Source organism: Prenolepis imparis, unplaced genomic scaffold (genome assembly GCF_030444845.1).
Source record: "Prenolepis imparis isolate NDT839.2.m4 unplaced genomic scaffold, iyPreImpa1.0 SCAF_5, whole genome shotgun sequence".
In the NCBI taxonomy this organism is placed as follows: Eukaryota; Metazoa; Arthropoda; class Insecta; order Hymenoptera; family Formicidae; genus Prenolepis; species Prenolepis imparis.
In genome coordinates, this window is record NW_028141163.1 from 521967 (window position 1) to 536743 (window position 14777).

General features: G+C 34.8%; 1 protein-coding gene and 1 non-coding gene across 4 annotated transcripts in view; one reads left to right on the top strand and one right to left on the bottom strand.

Moving 5' to 3' along the window:
• Positions 1 to 146: 146 nt before the first annotated feature.
• Phlpp (PH domain leucine-rich repeat protein phosphatase) overlaps positions 147 to 14777 on the bottom strand; it is a 69038-nt gene continuing 54407 nt past the window's right edge. For 2 of the 3 annotated variants that reach the window (XM_083038453.1, XM_083038452.1), the window contains exons 8-18: positions 9788 to 9935; positions 8255 to 8380; positions 7927 to 8080; positions 7736 to 7796; positions 7131 to 7385; positions 6627 to 6836; positions 6119 to 6281; positions 5084 to 5367; positions 3970 to 4818; positions 3301 to 3538; positions 147 to 3096 (exon numbers count right to left, since the gene is read on the bottom strand). In XM_083038453.1, the coding sequence (XP_082894579.1) occupies positions 2641 to 3096; positions 3301 to 3538; positions 3970 to 4818; positions 5084 to 5367; positions 6119 to 6281; positions 6627 to 6836; positions 7131 to 7385; positions 7736 to 7796; positions 7927 to 8080; positions 8255 to 8380; positions 9788 to 9935 (2944 nt within the window). In that variant the 3' untranslated portion in view covers positions 147 to 2640. The remainder of the gene's footprint in view (positions 3097 to 3300; positions 3539 to 3969; positions 4819 to 5083; positions 5368 to 6118; positions 6282 to 6626; positions 6837 to 7130; positions 7386 to 7735; positions 7797 to 7926; positions 8081 to 8254; positions 8381 to 9787; positions 9936 to 14777) is intronic. The other variant, XM_083038454.1, reaches the window with a different exon arrangement.
• On the top strand, positions 8709 to 8828 carry LOC145936896 (U5 spliceosomal RNA). The gene has a single exon (XR_014425450.1). It is a non-coding gene; the product is annotated as a U5 spliceosomal RNA (small nuclear RNA).

Here is a 14777-nt window from a genome sequence, read left to right on the forward strand (position 1 = left end):
TTTAATTTACCATTTATTACTTAATATTTTACTATATTAATATTTCAAATTATTACAATTTATAGTAAAATTTGTACATTATTTGTTAGAACCATGCATGTAAGGTTATACTTTTACTAATATTATAGAAATCATAACTACACAAATGAAATTCCCAACTATAATTATTTTACTATGCAATTATAGTTGCAAATATCAGACACTTTTCTCTCAGTGTATACCTTCCACGCGAATCTATCTTCCTCTTTTGATAAATTCTTTCAATCTCCTTCGCAATTTAATTTTTTCGCGATTTCGGATGAATTTGATCGTTTTTTGAAATTGAAAAAAAAAAAAGAGAGAAATAAGAGAAATTACAGTGCACGGCTGAGAGAAAGTAGATTTCGATTAGACAACGAGGACGACAAAAAAAGACGACGAATATAAAATAAAATCATGAGATCGTTTTTGCCTTCTCTCTCGATATGTTATGTACATACATACATACATCTGAAATATTCGAAGAATGTTAAATATTGGAAATTTTTAATGCAAATTTTTTTTCAACGCAAATAAAAACGTTGAATATTCCACTTTATATGCTGAATATGCCACTATTTGCGACGTAGTTTATTCGTTCTGCGTTAACAACGGGTCACTGCGTGTCATGATTTATTTGGTCCAGCCTCAGGTACAATATTTTTAGGTAATGACCCGGAGAATGTATGTACCGACAGCAGCGTTTGATACACGAAATTGATTCACTACATATTTGTGCACGTGTATGTATATGTCTGTTTATTACACTACACAATAAGATTTACTTTAAAAATTCAATTTATGTATACATATCAAATATCAATTTTAAAGGTTTTTGCCATTTCATGTTATAATATTAATTAAGTTTAATTAGTTTTTATGGTAAATTTTATTTTTGAACAATTCTTCAAGTAACTCTGTCTTCGAAGAATATTTTCATATTTCAGACAAATATAAATCTGTTATTGGAACATACTCTTTTCCGGGGCACATTCTATATTAAAAATACAAAAATATCTTCATATTTATAAAAAATAATTTTTCTTTATATAATTTTTTCTCGTAATCAAAGAGCACAATTCCGATCAAAGAACGGAATAAAATATGTACGATTAAACGAGATGCACGCGGTAGATATATGAAAAATGATGAACTTATTTCGGAAGCATGCTCTTAGATCGATTTTTCGTAACACGACTTATTGTTAATCATTCTCATGAATATACGGTATCTCTGATCAATCTCGCTCCTTTGTCATTAAACGAAAGTTTTGATAAATGTGTTGAATATTGCGTATTGAAAATCGGAATAAATCGGTGATGAGAAATTTTAATTTATCCGTATCAACGTTATAATATCTATCTATGAAATAAAAAGAATGTAAAATTGTTGATTTAAATACCAGAATCTAATTTTTCATAATTTAACAAACTTTTTCTATAAAAAAAAAATGTCGATCGATATTTTTTTAAACATAATGTTTCACGCGAAATAAATTGTCTCACAAACGAGACGACGCGATTCATTAGAGACAATCCTGTATATTGTAAGGCGAGATATCGACACATATCTCAGTGCACACGTATTGTTGCAACGTTGAAGGTGCGAGATCGTCCGACACATTCCGTCCATAGTATCACGTATTTCTCGACATTGTCGACAGTTTATCATAAAAATGTCACGCAACATACGGATACCTATATTATAAATTGTACCTGTACACACACATTACGCGTAAAATATAAGAGAATCTGTATGTACAAAATATAATTCTAAAACTTTATGAGAACAAGATATGAAGCATCCGCGGTAAAAAATATGAAGAGGGGAATAAATTGAATATAATTAAGATTGATGAAAGACACAAAAGGAAATCCACGCGAGGAATTGACACTGTCGAAAAAAGAAAAAAGAAAGAAAAAGAGAAAACGTCTTTCAAAGATTATGAACGAATTTTCTTCAATCTCTTACTTTTACTTGACCTATTCTCCGCGAAGTCGTTGCGCGATAACGCAGCATCTCTTTCGCGTATCTACCGTTATAAAGGAATAAAGCGGACTTTATGTAGCGTAAAGGAGCGCGGCGGGTCTCTTTATTTACACGGGATTCGGTTGCGGTGAACGAGTTACAAAGTTACGGTATAAATCCTGCTGTTTCTCGCTTGCACGAGAAGAATCTCGCGGCTTGTTATTGCCACGTCATTGTTATCAGTACGATCGATATCAATGCTATTGTGCGCGTTTGCGCTCGACGATGTTCCGCTCCGTCTCGCTGTATTCTATTACGCCTTCCAACGTGATAATTAGACTACGGAGCTGCAATTACTTCGCGCCATCCGAGCTATCCGAGATAAATTACTCCCGGTTATTGGATTGTTTGCCGGAATTAATCTATCGTCTTACGATCTTCAAACAAATGGCTTTACACCATCGAGTTGCCAGATCGCAACTCCGCAATTTAATGTACTATGACAATAATATGAAAGTTTCCTCCAAGTAGAATTCCTAATTTTAAACAAATGCAGGCATCCTCGTTCATTGTTGAATCGCGTTCGTTCTTTTGTATCTTCATCTTATTCCTCGCTTATCTTCCTCTTGTTAGGCTAGTAAATCCTTGTCTACGCTACAGTTCGGTAGTCGCTACCCCCCAATATTGCTGCATCCTCGTGGCGTCCTGCTCGAGCGAATCCATGCCGCTCCTCTCCTGGATGACGGCAAAGTCGTACTCTAGGTTGTAAGGCATCAGCCTCTGTAGACTGCCGAAGTAGGCGGCATTCGGTCCGCCGTTCAGCAATCTCCGTCCGCTGCCGAAACGGACGACTGGCGGTCGAGGTATCGTAGGGTTGAAGGATCTCGCGCTGCCGAATCTCTTTGACAGGAAGGGCAAGTTTCCGCCGCTCAGCTGCGGCGTCGATCTCGCCTGGCGCAACGGCGCCTTCGTCAGCGTGTCCAGCTCCTTGTCGAACAACAGCTGAGTGTTTTGCTCGAGCATGTACTCCCAACAACGGAATTGCTCCTCGCTGAGGGCGCCAGACCTCTCCGAGACGGCGTCCTCTTGTGTAGATATGCACGGTGATACCTGAGAAAGAGAGGGAGAATTTAAGTAGACTTAATGTATTTTTTTACTCTTTTACATCCTTTATAATCATACTCTCGTAAGCTTAGTGTGTCAACATTTCTTCTTCAATATTTGCTACTTCGATAGAAAGAATCGCTTTTACAGCGCATGGCGGTGTATTTTTCTATAAGTTTCTCGAGAGCGAATTAGCGGAGAGAAGTTTACCTTTCGCGTTTCCTGCATGAGAACGCTCTGGTGAGCCTTGTTCGTCGCTCTGGAAGCCGCACTTCCGGACCACATCCTTCCTGATGGATGGCGAGACTTGAAAGTACTGTCGCTAGCTTGATCGGACTGCCCGCTCGGCGAGCTGCGATCGTCTCTGTACGGTGGGCTTTCGTTTTCTTGGGTTGATCTAGAATTCTTAAAGTACCTTCCGGAACCTCCGTGAACTTTGTTGGATCTGCTAAGAAAAAAAAAAAAAAATACATTTTATTACAATTCTTATTGAGAGGAATAAAATCTTTCAATTTTTGGTCTGATTATTCTATAGCAGAAAAATTAGATTTATTTTTATATAAAAGAACGGAAAGAAATTTTGGCATTTTCGATAAAGAAGCCACTTCTTAATCTCAGAAACTTTGATCTTGAAAAATGTTGACTGATTCGATTATAACTAATTACAATATTTATTATAATTAATTAATATTACATATTTTTTCAAGATGTAAATGCATAATTATTTGAATATTTAAATATACAAATTATAAAATTGCTTGATGATACTTGTTTGCATATTTTAAATGTATTTTAACGTTGCGCGACATATCGATCGGGTTCTGCCATCAAGCTTTTTGTATAACGATGCGTTTGCGTCATCCTATTTTTTATTCTTACCTATTCACTATATTTTTTAACACGCCATTAAGATAATAGCCTTCGCTTGCGTGACAACAGCAGGCCGCCGGAGGTTTGTGCGCCGGCGGCGGCACGCAACAGGGACAGGGACATGCGCCCTCGCCGGTTTGGCTTCTATTTTTGCCAACAGCGTGTCTGAGTTCGCGCATCAGCTGATCCATGTCACCTGGGCTCGGCCCGGCCAATCTCACGACGATAACGCTCAAATTGTCCTCGGCGCCGTAGGCCTGTGCCAGATCCTGCAGCCTCTTTGCAGCTAGAACTGGACTGGCCTCGGCTCTGGCCTCTCTCACGGCCTCCTGGATGCTCAGGACTTCCCATAATCTCCTATTGGCGACTATGACGAATTCGTCGTCGTCTTCTAACGTCGCTTCCTCGTACATAGGATCAGGCACCACTAGCGGGAACATGGCGGCGTTGCCTAATTGAGTCTTAACCGATTCTCCAGCTTTCTTAGACGCGGCGAGGGTTAAAGGCCCAGCCGCTCGACAGAGAACGGCTTTCGCCTCCCCGGAGGAAGCCACCTTCAAAGAATACTTGGTCGAGGATTTTGGATATCCCTGCTGTGACGGTAGTTTCACTACGTGGACGAGAGTCGCGTCCACGCCGTACTTCTGACCCTTCTCTTTGAGCTCTCTGTGTGCCGACAGCAAGGTGTACTTCAGGTACTCCTTCGATGTCTCCCGTATCGTACGCTCCTCCAGTAAGAGACGCGGAATCATCTCTTGTAGGGCACTGGGTGTTTCCTGATTCGAACCGCCGTCGAAGATGCCAAATAGACCTTCGACGTTACAGAAGGACGGCATTCGTACTTGAGAAATGTACAGCCTGCGTGCAAATAGATTTTTTTGAGTTTCTAGAATAATACGGAGTTCGATATTGCTTGTGTTCTGCGGGAGATAGATAATGAGAGAGATTTCTCTCGTAAAAATAAATTACTTTTCTTAATAACGAAGAATAGGAAAAATAAAATAGATAAATAAATAGAAGAATTAATATTTTTTTCCATCTATCAATTTCTTATCACTTATCTATTATTTTTTGCGGATGAAATCATCGTATATATATGATATATACGTCATTAAATAATTACTTTTCGCGAGAACCCGCAGTTTCCGAAAAGCCTAACCGCCACGGTTGTTCGGCATTCTTCTCGGCCACGACAATTTCCTGTTGATGCGGATGAGACGGCAGACTGGGCCTGTTTTGTCCAGACACGTCCACTAGAGATATCGGTCTCTGAGATCTGTAGACTTGAAACTGTCGTGGATCCACGTGCAGCCGGGAATTGCAGGATATATCGAGAAACTGCAATTGTGGAGGCACTAGCGTGGCAAGATTTACCCTATCTAGTTGATTATGCGCGAGGTCCAGCACCTGCATGAGATCACAAATCTTATTTTGCGTTACTCTTTGTTACCTTTCGTTATCTGCTTATACATATCATATCATTAAAATTTTTATATTTATAAATATTCTTTATGCATTGTTATACATTACAAACGAACATTTTGCGAGTATTTCATTTTTACGAAACATACTTTTATTCCATCAAATAAGAATTATATATATATCAATATTTTGATATACCTATATAATTCTAAAGAATATTATATATTGATATTTTGAACAAAATAATTATTATTCGATAAGATAAATAATTATTATTGGTTAAGAATTATTTTGTTCATGATATTGATGATTACATAAAAATTGGAGATTACATTGGAAAGAGAATATATATAATAGTTTCATAATTTATATACTTAAAAGTTTTAAAATATTGCGTATTTTCGAATATTACGTATAATTTAATTAGATTCTTAATTTTTTTATGCACATTTTCTACCCATAATTTATATCTGCATTTACATAAAAAGTATACGTCTAAAGAGATAATTACTATATAGTCTTTTGTTTTCTAGGCTAACTCCGTATAAATACGAAGAATTAATTAGCACCTTAATACAGTCAATAAACACCTTGCGTATATATTTTCTGCTTAAGTAAGCGGAGAATGTGTAACAGTCTTAAATTCGGATTTCGCGATCTCGGTGTCTCGTTTACCTTACATACATTGCAAATTGCTCGATACGGATAACGTTTTGTGCGTGTTTCGGAGTCTCACCTTCAAGGACGTCGTTTTACCGAAGGTGGGGCACGTTAACAGCCGATTAGAATGCACGCGTAGCACGCGCAAGTGTTGCAGATTAGCCACGTTGTCCGGAAGATATTGCAATCGGTTTCCGGACAGCACCAATTCCTCCAGGTCGTTCCACGCGGCTATGCAGCTGCAACATTTTTCGTATATTTTTAATTTTAAACATTGCAAAATGACTTTGAATATTTATTATTTACATTAACATGCAACGTCAACGCGCGACAGATTCGGCGTTCTTATCAATTCTGAAACTGAGAAAGAAATTTAGAAAAAGCCTGCAATTTTAATTAAGAGTTTTGGAAAAAAACAATAATCGATAATGAATCGTTAATAAAATTATTCGAAAGCGAGATAAAAGAATAGTTTACTGAGAAATTAATTTTTTTTATTACACATTTTATATTTTATTGTATTACGATATGGAATTAGCTCGTTTTCTCCTTCGTATATAGTACAATAGAATAGGTGCGCTCACCTTTCCGGTAACGTGTCCAGGGTGTTGTAAGCAATATGAAGAATTCTCAGGGACGTGAACTTGGCGAGAGCATCTAGGGCGGTATCGGTCAGACAATTCGCCGTGACATATAATTTCTCCAAGGTGTGCGATCCCTGATGGCTCCTACCGGCTTCCTCGCGATACGGTAGTTCGGAGAGCCGATTGTTGGAGAGGTTTAAAACTTTCATCCTGGAAAGGAGTTCGTAAGTGCGAGGCGCAAAGTCTTCTCGTTGCAGTTTACGCGACGAAGGAAACGACGATAAGTTTACTTCGGATAGTTAAATACAATTTGCTAACGTGGTACACGCGTTGGAAACTTTAATTTTGTTTTAAGATCAAATTTATAATGCACACATTTTCTTTATTATTTTTGCATATGATATGTATATGACGATAACATTATTATTATTATTCGCGTTTTTGAGATTATAATTTTGATAGATGAATCCATTTATATATCAACGAAAAAGATTGATGTCTTACTTTTCCGTGTTGGCGAAGAAGCTAGTAGGTAGCGTGGTTAACATATTTCCCTGAAGAGTCAAATGAACGATGTTCAATGGTCTTCTGGGCGGCGGTAAGGCTTGTAATCGGTTGTGAGGCAGATGGAGAACTTCCAATCTCGATGGCTGTGATAGTAATCTGTCCGGTAGGGCCGTCAATGCGTTATGCGACGCGAAAAGAACACGCAACGCTGGCAATTCAGTCGTCCATTCCGGCAATGCGTCTAGATTGTTGCTAAAAGTGTATAGAATTTTCAACATAACACAAAAATTAAAATAAAATTAACACATAAAATTAACGAAATGATCAAAGAGGAATATATTAAATTTAATTATTAAATGAGACTCGCTGAAATATATTTGATTCAACAGCCTGTTAAATAGATAATTTCGTACTTTTATATTACATCGTACTTTTATATAACAATAAATATAAAAAATAAAAAAATAAACTCATATAGAGAGAATATATTTAAAAAAATTATACTGATTAATTAATAATTTTTAAATATTCTGTCACTTTTTTCCTTTAATATCGAGATGTATGTAGAAATTATATACATTATAATCTGTATATTCACTTACTAGGAAACATCTAGGTGCTCCAGATTAGTTGGCACAGGTTCGACGGTTAGCTTTTTCAGTTCTGTAAAAATTGCATTCATTGCATTTTATTATTCATTTTTAATCTAATTCCTTTAATTCTGCTTCCTTTTCGATATTTTTTAAATAACTTAAGCGACTTAACTAAAAGCGCATAAAAAGTCTATACTCACTATTGTTTCCAGCGATGAGTGATACGAGATTTCGGCCGCAAAGAGTTAATTCGGTCAGATGATTTCGAGCGCAGCGTACGCTTCTCAATTCTTGCAGGGCGCTAATGTCCAATTTTTCAATACTATTTTCGCTGACATCCAGATGCGTCAGATTCTTTATGTGTTTGCAAACAGAAAAAAAGAATGAAGTTGCCAAGTCACTTTAAGTCGGTATAATTTTCTGATTATATTTTTCTTTTCAAAAAGACGCTAGTCAATTAGTTGATTTAGGAAAATTAAGAAATAGAAAAGAAAAAGAGCGTTTTGTATAGCAGAATAATAAACTTACGCCGTAATTTCCCAAAATTATGTTTCCCTTCAGCTGATTGTTTCTCAGATTGATCTTGTTTAAATTATTATGCATTGCTTTTTCCTCCTTGTAAGGCTTTCCATGATCTGTCTTTGACAGAACTTCCTGCGGATTATCATATAAGAGGATAAATAACATTTATCTTAAAAATTTTTTTAAATCGAAATTTCTAAAACTTAAAATTTACGTTGACAAAGTTAATTAATGAAAAAATTGTCAGAAATATCGCGAAAGTTCTTTTCCCTTTTCTAAATTGTACGAAACGCTAGTCTTTGTTTTTCGGCGCGCACACATTATATAGGGGTGTCTTATGGGCTTTGAATACTGTTACTTTTGAAAAGGGCCAGTAGATGTCTACCGAATCGAAATGTTTCTCGTAAGTGAAATTCGGTCTGCTTGTATATATAAGGACTGCTGTGAACTCGAATTGTCATAACTCTGGTTTCCCTTCAATACACGAATAAATCTTTCGCCTTTTACTAAAGATTTCCGTGGAGGGGAACAATTCGATGAGTCTATAAAATTTTTGACAGTACCCAGCGAAAGCTGGGTCACAAGTTAATTCCAAAATTAATTTACAGAGAAAATTACTGAACATTAACTTTATTTCAGTACAAATTCTTATACATATATAAAGTTAAGAAAGTTGTGTAAGATTTATATATTTTCGTACATTTTTCTTTTTGATATACTATTAAGAACTTATACGAAGAAGTATTCGTTATATTAGGCACCCTTCTATTGCATCTTTATTTATAATCGAAGTAGCAAAATGCCATCTTTTATGCTTTTATATTTCGATGTTAAATTGGAAAAAAGTTATAGTAACTTTTATAAATTATTTTTAGATATTTTTCTTTAGAATATAGATGTAATATATAGTAATAGAGAAATATTAATTAATCGATAATTTTAACATTAACATAATATTATATCATTATCTATTAATATTTCATAGAAGAAAAATGTTAACTTTTAATTGAAATTTTCTAGAATTTTTTTTATTTTAAAAACAGCATAAGGCAAAACGTATTTGTCACGTATATTTGGCATGTAGATATAGACAATAATGGAATATGCGACACACACGACACACGTGCGAATATATATATATATATATAGCTAGACTGCGATGAAGGTCAAAGGTTTAATAGCACGGATCAATAAAACTGCTTAGAATATTTTGACTTGATGTTATTAAAGGTTTTTTTCATTTCATCTCTCTTTCTCATTTAAGCATTAAGTTGGCTTTAAATAATCTATATTCATAAGAGAATTTGAATAGAAATTTATTTATAATTTTGCGCTGTAATGTTTAATCCGATTTTTCACAAATGGTTTCACAATTACGCGACATATAAAATTATTTAAAAAATCTCCCGACAGTCAATCTTTCTGAATTCTTTCATGATTTAAAGATAATTTAAAGAATTTTGAGAGTGCTATAAATATCATGAATTTATATTTATTTTATTATTAACTCTATTTATTAAACAAGATAGTTTAACATACCGTCAGAGCGAGAGCTCGCATGTTGAAAAAGGGCGGTGCAGTGCTGAGTAAATTTCCGACAATGGAAATATTCCTTAGATTTTTCAGCCGTGTCACTTCGTTCGGTAGATTTTTGATACCATTACGGTCAAGAATCAGTTCCTTCAGACTGCAACAATTATTATGTTTAATGAACAAAGATTGTCATAAATAGGATTAGAAAAACGGAAAAACGTCTCGCGCACCATTTCAAAAATATAAATATTTAAAAGATTAATTCTTATTTAGAGATAGAGAGAAAGAGAGAAAGAAAGAGAGAGAGAGAGAGAAAGAGAGTTCAAACAGTTTTGTAAATTAAGGTCACACAAAATTATATTTTTTCTTATTATTTAAACAAATTAATATAATTCTATAAATATATATATTTTTCTATGTATATAAATTGATAAATTAATATTTCTAATATTTAAAATAAGTTTTTTTGCATTTTTTCTCTGCTCCGTTGTTTTCTTGCATTTGAAGTACTTTGCACAATCTTTCTGATCTAAAAAATTTACCGCAAAAAATATAAATTATCGAAAAATTTATCAAGATTTTGATTATTATATTGCTTATATACATATATTGCTGACTTATATATAATGACATAAAATTATAGAGATAATTTATTAATCAGTTTATTATTTTTCATTATATAAAATTGTCAATAAAAATCAGTTATTTTGAGAATTTTTGATTAAACTTTTAATTAAAAAATTAATAAAAAAGAACTTTGTGTCTCTCGCAAAAGAGTTTGTTCGTAAATTGTAATTTTTACGGCGTAACGTAGCAGTGTAACTTTTCGCGAAGCTTCGGACACGCGAATCGGTGAACCTAAACGAACGAGCCGCCCACAGGATGTGCACTTGAGTAGAAAGTTTCGAATTATAGTGAAAACTTCGTTGCAGTAAGCATCTGTGTCATCGGACGGACTTTCGATTTTTGCCGTCCAAGTAATAGCGATTCTACCAACAAGATATAATCTGACAAAAAACCTTTATTTCTTCATCAAAATATATATATTGTTTTTCATTCATGAGTTCATCAAACAGTTGATAATTGATTATTTTTCTCACCGATGATGTGAGCAAATAGCTTTTGTGTCATAGGCAATTAAAAAAATTAGGGACATTTATTAACAATTTTCCAAGATTTTAAATAAATGTAAGAAAATGAGAAAGTAAATAATTATATAGATTGAATAAATACTGTAGAACAGACTTTTATTAAAGAAATTTATAATTATAAAACATTTTCGAAAGATATATATTACATATGTGAGTTATGGCGGATCGTAAGTAAATGTATTTATTATTAAAAGCGTTAGCGGTGTTTATTTTACGAAATCGCATGTATTATTATTGTTGCGTCATTTTAGAATGCTTGTTACTTCTCTCACCTGCCTTGTCACTTTTCGCTGCTTCGTTGTTGCATACACGTTCGTTTATGAGAGCGAGGTAGAATGTTTAAATATATATCTGGAATATTTTTTTAGATTATCATAAGGTGATACCGTTCAGGAAACACCTTTTATACATATTTTATACATATTTTATAGATCTGATTGTTGCACTATTTCTTTTTTAAATAATTTTTATTGATTATTGCTTTAACAATGTATCACACATGTAACACGTTGAGAAACATATATTTAATATTTTTGAAACTTCTCACCACACATATTTTACTAGTAACTTTGTTCTTTTATTATATTAGTATCTTTGCTGATATCATTAATTTTTATTAGAGATTTATTTTAGTGAACGCATATGAATTATACAAATGTATAATACTCGTATGTACAATATATTAAGGATCTTTTAACATTAATGTTTTATCTCCTCGATTACATCTCTTGATGTTGCATTTTTTCCGAATACTACAAAGTCCTGGAGTATCCGAGTTCATCGCAATCGACATTCTTGCTGCAAGTTACATTGTAACTTGACGGATTTTTTCGGATCACAAATCGTACACTTTTCTTACGTGTAAAATTTTCAACATCGATGGCATAAAAAGTCTATTATATATTTTTAAAAATTTTTACGTAATATATATTTTTAAATTCTTAATGACACCCGTATGATATCTTCTCGATTCACATCGATTTTACAGTCACGCGCGGATTTTCAAAATTGTCGCACGTGTCGTCTCGATTATCGGGTGAAAAAGTTTCGTCATAAGTTCGTAACTTGTCGCGACCGCGGGATTTCCGGTGATGGCGGTTCGTAAAGATGCACATTCGCGAGCGCTCTTTCGAGGACTAAAGAGGTCGGTTGAAAGGCAAACTTATTCTCCTCCCGAGGATACCGTCTTTTCGAGGTAGCGAGGAAAGAAAGGAGTAGAGAGGGAGGCGGCACGAACGCGCGAGGATGGCTCGGCTGACCACTCTGATGTAACAGAGAACAGAAATTGTTGTATGTTGGTGTATATACGAAGCGGGACCGAGCGATAATGCGCCATGGCTCGATGCGAACATGCACCGACATCGGCGCGAAATCCTTGTTACATGTAATACCTTAAACCCCCGGATGAATAACGTGTAACAAGTTATACCGCTCGTGGAATAATGCGTGATGTATGTAGGACGTTTCTGTCTAAATATTCCGCCCGAATCTCCGGGGGATAATTTTAGAATTATTCGCGCTTTACATTGAAGAGATTACGAGGAATCACTTTGGATATTCAAGTTGCTCATAGATATGGCCGACGATGTCATCGGTATTATTATCGCGGAAAATAGCGGGATCCTCGCGCGCGAGGAAATGAATTGTTCATTATCAGAGCGAATTAAAGAAAAAAGCAAATTTAATTATACCAAGAACATATAAAGATTTAAGATTCTCAAAGATCCTCGTTTTAAGATCCTTTGTCTTTGAGAATCCTTTGTTCTTACTAGGTATCTAGGTCAACCGCGAGGTATACCTGGGACGAGGAAAAGCTTTCCCCTCCATCCCTATATTATCGTCGTGTATAATCTTCAATTCAGATGACCTCTCGCGCTTTTCCCTCGTTCTTTCGGACGCTTCGTTCGATTTCGGGTGATGGTCGAAAGTGAATCGTGTAAAATTGCTTTAAAATTGCCGACTCTTTCTGCGGTAGAACCGGGTTGAGTAATACCGGCAGTCGCCTCGTACGTCGATGCACTGGTGCGAGACGACTCGTAGAAATCGCTGTGCGCGAGTTAAGACACGCTGGCGGAATCGTATTTAGATTCTTCGACGAGTGATTTATCCTTCAGGGGACAAGAGATTTCGGAAAAAGCTTTGATCTAAAGATATAATTCAAGATCACACGATATATAATTGGGATTTATATTAATTGATAGCATTTTTTGGAGCACAAGTTTTGTATATTAATATATAAAACAATAATTTGAGATTGCAAAATTTTCGCTTGTAATTTAGGTAATAAATAGATCAGCAATGTCGAGGTTTTATTATCTCGCTTTTGAAGATATAGTTGAACGGAAATTTATTTATATATGTAATTATCTTGGAAGAGAGAGAGAGAGAAAGAGAAAAGGAGTTATTTGTCTCCGACGATTGTCAAGATTTATAGATTCGCCTTTAGATTCACCGATGGTGAACGATGTATGAAGAGGTACTTTTATCTCTGCGAGTGTGTATATAGGTGCGCACGCGTGCAGCGTCGTCGTCGTCGTGTTCACACCCCGTAGTTCCTCTCTCCCCCCCTTTCACCCTTCTTCTGCCGGAGTGCCGGCATCCTCATTTCCGGCCGGTGGAAAGCGGTTTTCGAGAAATTTTACGTAATCTCCGTTTCAATTGTGCGGTCCCATATCTACACGAAATCAGGGAGATTTTGTGTTGTCCAAAGTCATACGACTCGGTATCATGTCTCGTTGCAATTTCTCTCTCTCTTTCTCTTTATGGTATACTTTGGATAAATAGCTAAATGGTGCAAGATAATTCAAAGTACAGAATTGACGAGTAGATACATTTGCAAGATCAAATGTGTAACACGATAAAATGAAATAATTACGTAACTCAATATTTTTGTTATTCTTATTTTACGTTTGATTATTAACTATTTATTTAATAAATCGAGAAAAAGTAATGGTTATATTTACAAGTTGTTTTTGTAGAAAAATATTAATGTAATTTGGCCGACGATGGATGTCATTATTTAAAAATGATTATATTTCTCTCTTTTAGGATTAAAAATAAACTGTAAATTATACGTTAAATATTATTTATCAGATTTATCAGAAAAAGAGAAAAGATTTTTATTATTGCCGTCTTAGTTTGTCTGAATTTTTTCCATGCAGTTGAATGGAAGGATCGAAATAATTATTTTATTTGTTATACTTAATATTTTCTAATTGACATATTTTTCCATTGACACGTTTCTTTCGAGTTTATTCAATAGTCGATAGTTGTCACATGTTTTTCACTAAACCGGAGAATTAACAGTGTTACTCGATCATTATCGTGCGCGCTGATTTTCTACACGAGCCCGTTATCAGAGCTGATCGACAATAGCACGTGATTAATGTGTTGGTAATTAATTGTGCTCCTAGATTGACGCGCATAAATCAGGCGGCGTGGAGGGAAAATTTAGCCGTATGCACATTAATGCAATATGTACGAATCGCCAATAACAGACTGATAAAATAAATCTCGTGAATGTAAATATGCAATATATCAGTGTTTAATATCAATTAATTTTAAATGTAACGCGGAATAAAATAAAATGTGTTATCGAGGCGTCGAGTGTATGACGTATTATTGTAGTAATATTAATATCGTACAATTTGTGAGAGAATTTCTCTACAAAAAAATTGAAAATTTTCGAGTTTGTTACGAGAATATTTTTTTTTATATGCATTCGAAGATAAAAAGCGAAATAAATTTTTAATCAAAATTTACTCAAGTGAAAAATAAGTAATATAATATGTAGATTTTAATCTCCATACATTTGATGAGGTTCAATCTTTTCTAATAGCGGAGAA